This window comes from Pyrgilauda ruficollis, unplaced genomic scaffold (assembly GCF_017590135.1).
Source record: "Pyrgilauda ruficollis isolate IOZ18807 unplaced genomic scaffold, ASM1759013v1 scaffold11, whole genome shotgun sequence".
Taxonomy (NCBI): Eukaryota; Metazoa; Chordata; class Aves; order Passeriformes; family Passeridae; genus Pyrgilauda; species Pyrgilauda ruficollis.
Genome location: NW_024509210.1, coordinates 304077 through 319591, shown reverse-complemented (window position 1 = coordinate 319591; position 15515 = coordinate 304077). Strand labels below are relative to the sequence as shown.

Below are 15515 nucleotides of genomic sequence, written 5' to 3'. Positions count from 1 at the left end.
AAGAGTTTCCTCAGGTAACTTAAGGTATTTCAGGATAAGTTTGCCCTTATCCTTTCTTCAGTTGATAAACGAAGTGCTTGATTAGTAAATTCTGATTTCAAACAGCAAATATAGTAAACATTTGTTTCAAATAGTAAATTTGAAACGTATTTCAAATAGTAAATATAAAAGTAAATTACTTTAAATAAAGGCTTTTATATTTGGTTGTGTTGAATAATTATGGACTAGGAGAAAGATGACCTAAAATCTGTTAATGCTGGTAAAAAACCCCTATAGGTTCAGAAAAAGTCATTGCTCTGAATTGCTGGCTGCAGTTGAGGAAGAGGTGGGGAGTATTGTAGGAACACTGTTGTAATTCACTTAGTTAAAACCCTACCTGGAGAGTGTGAGAAGTTGCATTAAAAACCAAACACTTGGTAGAAGCTGCCTAAAAAGTTTGTGGCTTTAGGGTTCAAAGTTGTGATTTTTTTGAAAAGTGGTGCTTTTAGAGAGAGAGATCATTTGAGAGAGAGAGAGAGATCATTTGAAGTCCTGAGCTCAGTAGCTCTGTGAGAGACTCAGTCTTTGCGCTGAGGGATCATGCAGGAAGGTTTTTAGGGAAGGTGTTGGGTGTGTCTGGGCAAGGAGGTGCTTCTCCCAGCTGGGAGGTGTCACAGGGAGTGTCTCATAATTGTGCAGAGTGTTCCCACACAGCATCCTTGTGTCTGAACCAGAGAGACCCGGGTTGGATGGATGGAGCACTCAGTGGATGCAGGACTGGCTGGATGGCTGCAGGCAAAGTGGTGTGGGCAGCAGCTCGTGGTCCCTGTGGAGGCCAGGGACAGCTGGGGTCTCTGAGGGGCTGGTGCTGCTCAGCAGCTCTGTGGGTGACACTGACAGAGGGATTGAGGCACCCTCAGCACGTCCAGTGGTGACACTGAGCTGTGGCTGTCAGTCACACGCTGGAGGGAAGGGATGGATCCAGAGGCACCTGGACAGGCTGGAGGGCTGAGCCTGCACCAACCTCAGTGAAGTGCTGGTGCTGCCCCTGGGTCAGGGCAACTCCCAGGATCAATCCAGGGGATGAGCAGCTGGAGCAGCCCTGGAGAAGGAGCTGGGGGTGCTGGGGGTGAGAGCTGGGAGCCAGAACCCCCCCGTGCCCTGGGCTGAGCCCCAGCGTGGGCAGCAGGGGAGGGGGGGATTCTGCCCCTGGGCTCAGCTGAGACCCCACCTGGTACTTCCAACATAAGAAGGATGTGGAACTCTTGGAGCAAGTCCAGAGGGGGCCACTGAGTTGCTGATGGGGCTGGAGCCAGGCAGGGGTGGCACTGCATGGACTTTAAGGTCTTTCACCACCCAAACTATTCTGAGATTCCATGATTCTGCAGTTGTTGGCAGACAAAACTAGAGCTGCAGGAATTTCCATGGGGATTGCAGCCAGGCTGGGACAGAAGAGAGCTGAACTCCTCCATTCCCACCCTGGGAGGACTCCTCAGCCTCACCTGACAGTCAGTGCTCTGGAGGCAGTGGCTCCCTGCACAGCTGCACTCAGCTGGGCTCCAGGGGCTTGGTTTTGCATGTTCCACTGTCATGACGAAAATCACCATCCACAAATAGCACTGAGAGTGTCAGAGCCTGGAGCTGAGCTGGCTGGGGGAGGTGCAGTGCCTGCATTCTCTGCTGCCCTGGTGAGCAGGGGCATTATTCCCATGTTAGATTAGATATTGGGAAGAAATTCTTGGCTGGGAGGGTGGGCAGGCCCTGGCACAGGGTGCCCAGAGCAGCTGTGGCTGCCCCTGGATCCCTGGCAGTGCCCAAGGCCAGGCTGGATGGAGCTTGGAGCAGCCTGGGACAGTGGAAGGTGTCCCTGCTCATGGCAGGGCTGGAAGGAAATGAGCTTTAAATACCTTCCAACCTAAACCATTCTGTGATTTATCCAATGTCCAGCCTTTGCCCCTGTCCCACAATTTTCAAAGGTGGAGTTATCAGGGACTGGATATTCCATCAGCTTTATAAAAAGATGCCTCTGACTGCTGGGAAAGAAAGCTGGCTGGAAATGTGGAGTTTGTAGCTTGGGAGGGACCTTAAATCCCATCCAGTGCCCCCCCTGCCATGTCAGGGACACCTTCCACTGTCCCAGGCTGCTCCAAGCCCCAAATCCAGCCTGGCCTTGGGCACTGCCAGGGATCCAGGGGCAGCCCCAGCTGCTCTGGGCACCCTGTGCCAGGGCCTGCCCACCCTCCCAGCCAAGAATTTCTTCCTAATCTAACATGAGAATAATGTAAATAAATATTGATAGGCAGGAGTCTTTGAAGGCCCTCTATCCATTCACAGCCTTGATTTCAGTAGCTTCTGGATGAAGGAAAATACATTTTAGTGGTTGAGTAGGTAGATATGTGTAAATTAGATTTTAGTACTGGAATGCCTATATAATTATTAAGCTGTCCATAAACACTGATCAAAAGGAGCAGTGATCACCTAAAAGCATCATCAACCAAATTAAGATAAGCAGAGATGTAAATTAAGTGGCTGCAGGGAACTGGATGCTCAAGTATTATTACATTTGTTGCCTTCTCTTTTTAAACAAGAATAAAATGTGATCATGCAGCATTCAGCATGTTGCAGTCCTCATCTGCTCCAGTCATCTTTTTATTGGGGAGTTTTTTTCCAAGTGTTTTTTATGCAGAAATCCAAGGTGCTCAAGCTCCTGAGCAGTTGGTATTGAGCCAGGATCCAGCAGTGGGCTTTTTCTCAATAGCTGGTACCCTGACAAATTCCAGGCTGATGCTGGATGAGAAGTATAACCTGCACTGCTGGCTGTCTTCTGTGACTGACACTTGGAGAGGTTTTGGATGGAATTTTGTCCTTAAAAACATCCTTGCCTAGAAGCTTATACTCCACTCTGGGGATATTCCTGGAAAAGCAGAGCCAGCTCTCCTCACTCTCTGGTGTGTGTTAACAAACAGGAATATCTCCTGAAACAAATCCTCTTATCCACCATCTTCCTGAGGCTCTCCAAGGCTGCCAACAGGGGCACCAGTGGCACTCATGGATTCTTTTTCCTGCTGCTCTTGGAGTTTCACACTCACATCTGTTCCCATTCTAGTGCAGGCCTTTAACCACAGAGCTGTTCTAGGTTCTTCTGGAATATTATGACTGATAACCAGAGCTTGTTTTTGCTTGAGCTTTCCAGGATTTTAGCAGCTAGTGTTTCTTTTCAATTTGAACAGCATGTTCTGTCATGGCTAATTAAATTCCTTCTGGCTGATGTGCAGATACACACTGTTGATGATGTTAAGTGTAAACATTTGCATGTTATTTCTTCTTGCACATTGCCAGGTGACACATCATATATAATCACAGCAGTTCTGATGAATCATGCTTGCAGTTTGGCTCGCCGAGGCTTGTAGGGGAAGTTTGTGTTCCAAAGTGAGCATGGAAATGAAATGAGTGTGAAAAAGTGGAGTGGTCCTCCTTCCAAAACCCACAATATCACTGGGACAGACTTCAGTGGCAAATAATAAAAAATCTGGGGTTGAAGTGAATGATTCTGGCTGGAACTGGAACACAAGAGTTACTTTACCTGCTTTTCTTCCTTGTGGCAAAATGTTTGGCACAGGTGATTAAATAGGAAGTGTTTCCAGATACCTGGTGTGATCAATGCTTTCTGTTTGAAAATAACCAAGCCTTCCTCAGCTTCTTACAGTGACCTGCAGGTGGTTTAGGAATCAGAAAATCAGTCCATGTACAGTAAATATTTCAGTTTCAGGTCAGACCTTGCTTCCCTTAGTTGCATTAGTGTTATCCATGCTGTTGGATTATTTGGAGGAGTGAAGTTTCCAACACTCTTCCTCCTTGATTTTTGGGCTTGGGAATGCAGAACTGCACATGCTGGGTGCTGCTTTAAGGATGCTGCAAATTAAGGTCAATATTATTTAATGTATATTCATGCATACTTTTTTTTTTTTTTTTTCTTGAAGGTTTTTGGATTCAAAGCATAAAAACCATTACAAGATATACAATCTGTAAGTATGCTCTTAAATATACATTCTCCAAAATAATGACTTCTAAAAATAGCTGAGGAGTGCAAGTGGCTTGTTGCTGTCCTGAAGCAGAGCTGGAGATGTTTTGCACATTTCTTAAAACAATTAAGCCTGATTGAGAGCACTGGTACTTCATTTAGTGGAGCTGAGTGAGGTTAAATGAAATGCTGGTGTGTATTCATGTTACTTGAACGCTTTTAAATGACTTGGCATCCAGCCCATCTGGAGCTTGGGCCATGTGATTAAAAAGTGAAAAGTAATTCACAGCAGGCTTTCTGTTCATGTATTAATGTCCAGTTGCCAAATGAATATTCTCCTGGATTTTTCTCTATTTTTTTAAATGAAACTGCATTGGTACCAAGGCTCTGTTTGCCTCCTCCCTCTTCTTGTGTGTCCCTGTTTATTACTTAAAAAAAGCTGTTGGAGCAATTGGTGGTGGTTTGACTTCTCTGAAAATTTAGTTTCTGCAGAAAGCTGGTACTGTTACAGGAGCTTTCTGGTTTTGGCTTTATTTTTTTAGGTTTTTGTTGCTGTTCCTTCATCTAATTTATTCATTAGCTTCGACTAATTTCATTTGTATAAATGACTTAGTGATGTCGAAGAGTCATGGTTTTTCTACCCCTCATTTTTTTCCTAAAAATCCAAGTTGAAGATTGACTCTCTGAACTGTTACAACTTTATTATTTTCTTTAATGAATGTTTTTAAATATATAGTTTTAATATAGTTTTAATAGAAAAACTACTGTAGTACTGAAATACATGACATTGTAATCTGTCAGTCATTAAAGCAAATATTTAAAAATAAGGATTTAAATCTGCCTCTAGGTTAGCTAAGGGATTGTGCATCTGTTTTGTCTGATGTTGGAGAGAAGTGACAGTAGAAGCTGAGGAACCTCCCAGTGGTCACTGAAGTTGTTGTGGGGCAGAAAAAGATACATAAAAAGAAGAGACACTGGTCACCTTTCATAGAGTTCAGTAGCAAAATTAGATTTTCCAGCTTAGGAAAATCAGAGTGTCATCCTTTTAATAACTGGATAAAATTTCTGGGTGGAAAGGCCAGTGCTTCCCAGAAGAGCTGATGGCTCCTTGGCATGGAGGTGCAGGTAGAGGAGGTAACTCCTGGCTCTCTGCCTTTGGAATCTTCTGGAGCTCAGCAGATCTGGATCATTTAAACTCAAACTCCCCTGGTTCATCACTTCCCCCCCCAAGCCTCCTGGCAGCCCCTGCTTGTTTTGAGCAGCAGAGCAGAGCAAGGGCAGCTAAAGCCACTCTCCTGCTGCTGCCTGGGGCCAGTGCAGCTGTCACCTGCTGGGGAAGGTGGCTTTGGTGTCCCTGACAGGGCCTGGTGCTCAGCCCCTTGTTCCAGTGTGGCTCCAGAGGGGCCAGGTAACAACCAAAAAGGTTTTGTGTCAGAAAGGAGGATTTTAGGAAAACTGATGAGCATCTTTTCAAGTACCACCTGCCTGAGGAGCTCCTTGCTAAGCTTCCACTTTGCTGTCTGCCAGCTGCCTCATTTTACTGTAAAAAGGCACAACTCAGTCCCCCAGCCCTGCACAGGAACAGCTTTTTAAAGTTTGTAAGGGAGAAGAGCAGTGATGAGACAAATGCATTTGACATTTCTGTTGCTGCTGTGTTTGTTTTCAGCTGTGGAAAAAACTTGCCCAGGTGTGCCAAAGGTTTTGTCTTCAGGTTCCTTATATAAAAATCTCTTTCCTTCTTGTTAACTACAAAACAATCACAAATGAATCTTGCTAGAATTACTTTATTCATCCTCAGATGAAAAGTTTCAGAGGATAAAACTGTCTGGAAGATATCTTAATGCTTATGCAGGCAAAATTTATACACGTGAAATGCCAATCAGGTGAATTGTGGCAAGGTTTGGTCAGGAGATGGGAAGGAGTTGCATCCATCAGGTGTTCCAGAGAACTCCATTTCTTCAGATTAAGCTGATCCTTTGTAAATAATGATCTATTGTCTGTGTTTCAAAGGAGGAGGTGGGAGTTCAGAGGAGTTACATTATTATAGTCAGAATTATTTCAAAATCTGTCATGGGATTTGAGTTCCCTTAAGGTAGCTGTTCCATGAAGTTGATAATAATGTGTGTGTTGAGCAGTTTTATCTAAAAGGATTTACAGATTTTTCTGAAACTATGTCACTTATGCCCCATCCTCACATCTTGACTTTTAACTTCCCAGCAGTTTGAGCAGTTTAATTTTCCTTCTTGTGTTGCTTCTCTCTTGTTTGCCTTTTCTATTTCTTCAGTATTCTCCTTAAATCTGTTTTAAATCTCTTTAAATCTCCTTTAAATCTGTTCTTCCACTTGGATCTCCTAACTTCCCATGCTGACACATTGTCACCTGCCCTGGTGTAATCATCTCCATCTTCTCCAGTGGGTTTCCTTGAGCTGTCCTGCAGGCAGGTGGTTAAAGGAAGGAGCTGTGATGAAAATGGGGATTTTCTGTGCTTGCTGTGTCCCTGGGGCTGAGCTCTGGCAGAGGAAGCCCCAGGTCCTGTCAGCAGTGGCACCATGACTGATCAGCAGGGTGCCTGCCTGGCAGCACTTTGCTTCTGGGTTGCTTTAAACTCACTTTAATCCTAAGGAGGATCCTAAGAACATCCAAACCCCTCCTTAACCCCAAAAATTAAAAAAAATTCAGGTTTCATCTGGAGATCTGATGCTGTTTGAGTTATAATAGTGTTTAAGACCCCACCCCAGATGCACTGGAAGCATTAAGCCCCACCAGTATCCCCAGAGTGTGTGTTGGTGGGGTTTCTGCTGCAAATACCCACAAATGTAGTGCAGCTGAGCCAGGAGCTCTGCACTGCTTGTGTTCAACCATTGCTTGTGTATCCTTGGTATCAACAAAACTATTTTTTAATCCCTCATGGTATTCTACTCACTGATACTCTCTCAAAGTTCCAAATTTGATGGTTTTTCTGCCCATGTGTGGTTTTTTTAAAATGTTTTAAAGACTTTCATCTCTTAGTGCCCATTTGAGCTGGGTGTTTCTTTAGAAGGAAGCAGGAAACTTTCCTGGATAAGATGCTTTGTGGTAATTGCTTTGCTTCCCAGCAGCTTCCCAAGATCCTGTGCTGCTGGCTGCTCCATCCCCCTTGGATGGACATCCTGCATCCAGCCTCTCTTCTCAAAGGCATCCAGCCTCTCTTCTCTGCCAGCTTAACCTGGTCACTTCTGACCCAGAGCAAGTGTCAGCAATGTGATTGGAGCTGTGAGAGCTGCCAGGCTTTTCCCTAGCAGAGGATAGAGCTGAGAAGGCTCTGGAATTCAGGGAAAGGGAAGCCCTGAGAGCATGTGCAGCCCCAGCAGAGCTGCCTGTGGCTGTGTCATGGGCAGAGCTCAGGGCAGCACTGGGAGGCTCCAGTTACAGTCACACAAGGAGCAGCCCAAAGGTTTGTGTGTCTGAAAGTGTCAGCTAAGCTCTGCATGGCTCCAGAGGCTGCAGTCATAACATACCTGGGAAGCAGAGATGAGTTCATAGCACTCCTGAAACTGGTGTGGGAATTGAAATCCTGTGAAGAGCACAGGCTGTAATCAGAACTGAAGGTCTAGGTGTGATTTGTCTGCTGAAATGACTGCAGCAGTTGTGTTTCAGCCTGGTGTCCTCTTTCATAGAATCCCAGAATGGTTTGGGTTGGAAGGACCTTAAACACCATCATGTTCCACCCCCCTGCTGTGGGCAGGGATGCCATTCTCTAGGTCAGGCTGCTCAGGTCCCCATCCAAGCTGGTCTTGGCAGGATTTGAGGCAGGATTGTTCTCAGTTTTCCTTTCTGAACTGCACTCTACTCACATCATCTTCCCTGCAGGGAGCAGCTCCAAGAAAAATTCTGGAGGGTATCCACTCTTGCCTTCTTTCCCCTTAGCCCAAGATCTGATCTGGTTGTTCCTTAGGGTGCTGGTTTAGAGCCCAGCTGAGGAGTGGTTTGTGTCTCATCACTGCTGTTTATCCCTGGGCAAGGCAAATCCAGTGTGGTTTGCTGTATTTTTGTCTAGCTGGAGAGGGTCTCTGTGGGTGGGGAGAGACTGCTGCAGCTCCAGAGCCTTCAGAAATGGGCTGCAAATACCCACAATTTAGTGCAGCTGAGCCAGGATTGTGTTCAACCATTGATTTTGTATCCTTGGTGTCAACAAAACTATTTTTTAATCCCTCATGGTGTTCTACTCAGTGTGCCATTTCCCAGGTCTGAGGGGGAACGTGGCTGCCTGGCCTTCAGGGGTCACTTAAATCCAGGAATCAATGCCAAGTGACAGAGCAGTGCCACAATCTCTGCTTGGTACAAGTGATCTGTGATAATGTTAGTGGGGTTTGTGCTGGATGTCCTTGTGATCCCCATTGCTCTGAGCACCCACAGTGCTGCTGAGGCACCCTGAGCTGTGTCCTGGGTTCAGCATCCCTGCGTGAAGGTCACAGCTGTCTGCTCTCCAGGTGTTTGGCAGCACAAAGCTGCTCCAGTGCTGGAGCTGCTCGTGCTCGGGGTTAGAAGGTGAATACTCAACTCATACTTGCATAAATTGAGTCACACTGACTAAAACATAGCCGTGGACTACAATTACCAGAGAGTAAGTATTTGCCTTCAGTAAAATAATTCACTTTTTAGTGAGCAGTCTGCTGCAAAACAGTTTTTTTTTTCCTGTGTGTAACCTCTACTTTTAAATCATAAAGGTGATGGGCATGCATGATTTCCCAGGGTGTGACAGATGCTGGGAGTGCCTCAGAGACTTGCCTTGAACTCTTGTCTATTTTTCTTTTTCAGATGTGCTGAAAGACATTATGACACCGCCAAATTTAACTGCAGAGGTAGGTTTTTACTGCCTGATGTGTGTTCTCTTTAAACCTCAGTGAATGAAGGCCTAAAGGAGGAGCTGATGAATAGTCATGTAGGAGATTTGGGCACAAGGAATGATGTCAGATTGCTTTGAGTCACTGGAAAAACTTGCTATATTCTTGGTGCTTTCAAAAAAGTGTGTTCCTGACAGTTAAAGATCAAGATCTAATAAAAAGTCTACAGTTGCAAAAAAAATTGCTGCAGAATGGGTTACACAGAAGTTTCAGTTCAGTTCAATACAAATTCCTTGTACAATTTACATGTGAGGCTCAGAGGAGTCTGGTTTTTATGAAGGATGGAAATGGAGAATGTTTAAACCATTATCACTGTGTGTATAAAGCAACTTTGGGAAGATAAAAAAAAAATTAATTTCCATGTGATGTCTCTTAGAAATGAGCTGGGTCTTAGACACTGCAGAGCTGCTAAAAGCAGTGGGGAGTCTTTCAGGGTGTCTTTTGACCTTGTGAGTGGATACTGATGTAGCTTTGTGTCAGAATTACCTCTCCAGATGATAAATAAATGCAGATTTACCTTTGTTCTTTGGGCAGAGGTGCATTTCTTGCTCAGAAGTTGTAGTTCCTGTGCTTCAGATGAGGGTAGATGAGGAGCCCTTGTGCCTAGGGAATCGCAGGAGATGAACAAATTTTGGGCTTCTTCTGCATCATAGCAATGGCTCAAATTCTATTTTCCATTATTATTATTTTAAACCATCCATCTAGTTATGGAAGAGGGTTTAGAACGTGACCAAAATGTAATTGGCTGCTTTAATGTCTGAATATAGAAGGGCTGAAATTGTCTTGCTGAAGTCGTCAGCGCTTCTGATTTGCTCTTAGGATGTTGAATGACAGTGCCCTGAAACCTCACTCCATACTCACCAGCAAGGAAAAAGTATTTTAGGATCTGCTTGAGCAGAGCTTTGGGGAAGAAGAGAAGAGGACATGTTCTAATAGGGCCACAACATATGTTTGCTTGAGTTTCTGCTTTCTGATACGGGGGTGCTCAGCTCCCTTCGCTGTCAATCCCACCCCAAACGCTGTTTGTGACAGCACCTTTCACAGCTCCTCTGCACAAGACATGCTGCATCCCCGAATTAGTTAACCTCAGATAACCAAATTGGTGACTCAGGACTTCCCTAAGCACGGGAACAAAAGTTGTACTTGAAAATCCTGAAGTGAACTGACTGCAAAGGGAACTTCTGATTGTACTGAGCATGAAGCACCAGAATAGTTCATTATTCACCCAGGATGATCTTGCATCACATTAAACCCCAAACACTGAAAGCTCTTCTTTGGGAAGTAGCTTTGTGTCCATGGTTTTTCCAGTTTCTAAAATCCTTCCATGCTGGAATTGCCTTCTGCTTTGCCACAGATTTTCTTTTTTTAAACTCTTATGTGCTATGGGATTCTTCTTGCAATGTGTAGGGGCTGGAAAAGAGAGCAAGCAGGATTATTCTCCATTGTAAGGAATCAAAATCCATGGAGGAGCTGCACCTTCTCAAGACTGTGCAGCTTAATGTTTCTTTCCTCTTAATCCCTGCATACCATCCCAGGGCACCCATTTCATCTTCTCACTCCAGCTTTGAAGAAAGTATCACAAGTTTTGTCTTTGATTCCAAATCTTTGAGAGCATCTTCAGCATCCTGTGACTACTTGGGAGTTTTCAGGCTGTTCTTTCAGGACTCTTTCACTCCCCCTTTCATGGAAATCTTGCTGGCTGTGGTTTTGATAAACTCAAAGCTGTACAGACAAATTTGCAGCATTTTTGCAGCTTCTTCTCTTAGAGATTTCTAAATAAATTCCATCTTTAGGTTCACATAAAATGTTTAAGGATCATTTGGGGAGCCTTTGGATCTTCCATGTGGAAGAGTTCATGTGTTCATGTTTGTGAACATGTGTTGCCTCTTTAGCAAAGATTATTCACTTTATCAGCCTCCCCATTTTTTTCTGGGAGATGAAGGGGGGGCAGTTTGTCCTGTGAGTGAATAAAGTTGGTGATCCCTCCAAAAGGCTGTGGACTTGTCCTGCAGCCCTTCAGCAGTTCCATAGCTTCATCCCTCGCTTGTGCTCTTGGAGTCCTTGGGGATTCATCAAAAGGAGCCTTGCATGTGTGACTGCGGAATGGTGCTTACAAAACCAGTACAGACACTTGCCAGAAAAATGAAATGTATTCATTTTTAGCCCAGAAAAGGAAATGGTGTCTCTAGCTGAGAATTTTGAAGTGAACCAGAGTTGTGTTTGTAAGATCCCAAGGCTGTGGGTGGGGAATTGGGGTGCACTTCATTAAGTGCTGTTGTGCTGAAACCAGAACATTGTGTGTAGTTCTGCTGGTCAGGGTGATACTGTCCCTCATCTGATCTCAGGTGGGAGAAGTTTGGGTGCTTCTCTCTGCTTAGTGCTTATTTTTAGCTCTCCTGAGTTTTCTTGCATTTCCTGCATCACTTGAAATTCTTTTCATCCCTAGATGGAAAAGTGTGTGTGGGTACACCCATTATCAGAAAGGACAGCATTGTTCAGTGCTTTGACTCTAAACCCCATAAGCATTGCCAGTGCCTTACCTGAGATTTCTCTCCCAATTACCATTTTTGAAATCTGGAAATGGCAGGTTTTTGTTTCACAAGGCCTTTGAGCAGATTCTGAGACTTTGTTCCCAATGCAGACCCAGCCATGTTCAGTAATTTTTCAGCAAAGTTCCTGTTGTCTGCTCAGTGACTGAGGTCCGGCCTTGTTCTCTCTCAGCAGGTAGTTTAATTATTGCTGGAGTAATGGCTTTTCACAAGGTTATTCTGTGTGCCAGCAAGCTCTTAAATTCTGGAAAATTCATGTTACAGAGCCTGTGCAGCTCAGCTCAATAGAGGTGTGAAATAGTTGCTCCATGGAGCAGGATGCCTGCTTACAGATTAATAGAGAAATATCTGCAGTGCTTATGATACACTGAATAATACTGGAATTAAAAATACATATCAGTATGTGAGATGGGGTGGTGAATAACTTAATTTTTACTTGTCACAAAGGTGACCTGAGCTTGCTTTGCCTTTTGAGGTTCTGATGAACTCCTCCTTCTCCCTGCAGTTGCACAGTACCCTTTTGAAGACCATAACCCACCACAGCTGGAGCTCATCAAACCTTTTTGTGAAGATCTTGACCAGTGGCTAAGTGAAGATGACAATCATGTGGCAGCAATCCACTGTAAAGCTGGAAAGGGACGAACTGGTGTAATGATTTGTGCATATTTGTTGCATCGAGGCAAGTTTTTAAGGGCCCAAGAAGCCCTAGATTTCTATGGGGAAGTAAGGACCAGAGACAAGAAGGTGAGCTGTTGCTGTTCTTCTGTCCCTCTACCTAAAACTTGCTGCTTTTCCTCCTTGAGATCCATTTGATGCTCAAACCCTTTAAGTTGTGTTGTCTGATTTAGCTCCAATAGGATTAGATCACTGCAGTTGGAAAAGGAAAAGCTTTAGTCACAACATCAAACCTGGTTTTAACATGTCCTCTCCAAGAAGACCTGGCCAGTTGATTTTAAATGGCTTTTTCAGCACTGTTCTGCTGCCTGGTGCATCAGAGGGGCAGTGAACTTTCTCATTCAGCATTTTCAGCCCAAATGAGAGGATTGTTCCAGCTGATTTTGCCTGAATGGATGAGTTGTTCATCTCCTCAGGTTCCCTTAACCACTGTGGTGGGGTTTGGAGGTGCATAGGGGAATATCCCAACTGGAAGGCCCTTATTGTTGGATGCCCCTTGTCTGTAAAGGGTAGTTAAGGACCTTTCTGGCAGGGTTAGCCTCATTAATGAGAATTTAACTTCCTTATTTGAAATTTTCTCCTAAGATGATAAGATGTGAATTTTAAGGTCATTTTAGCAAGGTTCCCTGCTCATCTTCCATTATTTCCCTGAGTGTGTTGGTTGAGCATCCCAGGGGGATCACCCTGCAAGCCAGTTTCAACCTCCTGAAGTACAGAGCTCTCCCTGTTCCTGGAGTATTTACACAAAGTATTAATTTCAGTGTGTTGGTCTCCAATAAGAAGAGCTTCATGTCTGAAGGCTCTTAAGAGTATAAATGTCCCATAAAGAATTTTAGAATTTGGCTGTTAATTCATTGGAAGGAGTAAGAAACTCCTCAGTCTGCTCTGCTGACAAGGTGGAGCTGTTATTCCATATACTGCTGAGTTGGTTGTGGTGTCATGCTGGAGTGGAGACGAGATCAAGATTTCCCATCAAAACTTGTGGCTTTTGGTAAAAGTGCATGAGAGAGGCTAGGAATGAGCAGTGTGCTGAATAAACAGAGCAGATTACTCCTGCTGATAAAGGTTATCTCCAGAGCTGGATAAAGCAGCATGAAAGCTACAGAACTGAGCAAATACACAGTGAAATGCTGTGCCTCAGTTTCCCTTTGTGAAAAGAAGGTTGTATTTTTGCAAGTTGGGGGTAAGGCCAGTTGGGGTTTATCAGTACCCCAGGGGTACCTTGGGCATCTTGGAGGGGAGGGAGAACTGAGTAAACAGGAGTAGGGAGAGCCTTGTTTACCTGACTGTAAATACTGTCTGTAACCAGCAGCTTGTTTTGGTTTCAGTGTCTCTACTGCAAGAGTTGACTTTTTTCCCTTCCCAGCTCCACTTGAGCCTGGTTATCTTGATGTGGCCAGTGGGCAGCATGTGATTCACATAATCCTTCAGTAGTGTTTATAAACAGGTATTCCAGTGCAGGTTTCTGGAGCCTTTTCTTCCCTTGTGGCCCATATTTCAGTGTTATATGTCAAGTGCTGCTCTCTGATTTGATATTTCACCACACCTTTGTATAACTGACTTCCTCAATTCAAAGTCAATGAGGCATCAAAAGAGCTGTTTGCACAAAGGGACAAGCAAATGCCTTTTTTCTTTCTTTTTGGGCCAACATAGATATGATAAAGGAAAACTGGCTTTAATAAGGACCAGATTTTCTTGGTGTAAAGCAAGGACAACTTTTCACCTGTAGCTGCTGAGAGCAGCCCAGCTACAATCACTGGTGCCATTAATGCTCACAGCAGAGCGCTGCTGCGAGGGCTCAGGCTGTGCTGGCAGGAAGTGTGAGTCTAATTGCAAGAGGAAGTATGACTAATTGGTCAAGAGCACAGCCCTGAGTACTTCTGGAGCCAGCTTTTCCCAAGTGCCTGCTGGGAGAAGCAGCTCCAGGGAGGCCTTTGCACCATCAAGTGAGAGTTGTTGGAGGTGAGGCTCGGAGTTGCTGCACAGGCTGTTCTTGTGCTGGGTAACAAGACATGGCAGAGCCCGGGCTGTCTCTGAGCAAACCCTCTCCTGGGGTATTTTATTTCCTCTACAAGCTGCCTCTTCTGGCTTCTGAAACTCTTTGTAGTGGGGGGAGCTTAGTCAGAAGAAGGGAGTGGTGAAGATTAGGAAGTGTGGGCTGCATGGTTGTGTCTGTCTGACTCCAGCACTGTAGAACATGAGTGACTTTTGTTTTCCTTTTGAACCAAAGGAGACAAAGGGTTTTCTGAAATGGGATAAAGAACTGTACTTGTCTGTTGTCAGAGCTGGGGAAGAAGTAACCCCCCAAGAAGTCTTCTAAAGAAGCTGCTGCTTCCACTGTTTGAAGTGATTAGTTTATCCCACTTTTCCCTTATGGTAGATACTGACACACTACTCTAGTGACAAAGACTGGCAGCTTACCTTCCCACAGCTGGAGAAGGTCTTGATTTATTCCTGCTTCTGCATTGGAGGGTTTTGTGTTGAGAATTAGGCTTGGAAAGCATCTCAGTGGGTAGGGATCAGCTGTTCAAGTGCTGGAGATGATCCACTCAGGAGCATTCTTTGAGCACCATAGAGTTTTATTTTCAAGGATGGCTCCTAAGACTTCTCATATGGGGAAAGGCTGAGAGAGTTGGAGTTGTTCAGCCTGGAGAAGAGAAGCCTTGGGGTGACCTCATTGTGGCCTTCAGTACCTGAAGGAGCTGACAAGTGTGGAGAGAGACTCTGTATGAGGGCCTGGAGGAACAGGACAAGGGGAATGCTGACAGAGTAGGGTTAGATGGGATATTGGGAAGGAATTCTACCCTGGGAGGGTTGGGAGTGCCCAGAGAAGCTGGATCTCTGCAGGTGTCCAAGGCCAGGCTGGATATTGGAGTTTGAAGCTACCTGGGATGGTGGAAGGTGTCCCTGCCCATGGCAGGAGGTGACACTGGAAGGGCTTTAAGTCCCAGCCCAGACCATGGTGTGTTTCTGTGGTGTTGCTGTAACAGAAGAGGAAGTGAAACCCAATTACTTTGTGTGAGGAAGCCTCAGAATGACCCTGTGAGCAGGGCAGAGTTCCCATGTCTGATGTCAGAGCTCATCAGTCGTGGTGTCTGTTGGGTGGACGTGCTCGGGTGCCAGCCTCTGCCAAACCTGGTGCTCTGAGGCTGCAGCTTCACTCTCACAGGGGGGTGTGTTCTGAAGGGAGTGTGGGAATATTGTTCCCAAAATATTTGTTCTTCATAGTCCTGCCTGTGCTACGTTGAGAGGAGAACCTGCCAGTGTTTGGGATGCCCTGGGAAGCTCTGGCTTAGGGACCAGAGGAGCTTATCTCACACCCATTTAAAAATTGTGGTGGTGGTAGATGGGAAATACAAGCTTCAACTACTCCCTGTCCTTATTCTTCTGGAGTAAAAGTGAGTGCTG

General features: G+C 45.0%; 1 protein-coding gene across 1 annotated transcript in view; it reads left to right on the top strand.

The window, feature by feature from the left end:
- The window catches only part of PTEN (phosphatase and tensin homolog), a 48599-nt gene that overhangs the window by 16383 nt on the left and 16701 nt on the right, over window positions 1-15515 (top strand). The window contains exons 3-5 of the mRNA XM_041473086.1: window positions 3960-4004; window positions 8798-8841; window positions 11938-12176. Coding sequence (XP_041329020.1) covers window positions 3960-4004; window positions 8798-8841; window positions 11938-12176 — 328 coding nt within the window. The remainder of the gene's footprint in view (window positions 1-3959; window positions 4005-8797; window positions 8842-11937; window positions 12177-15515) is intronic.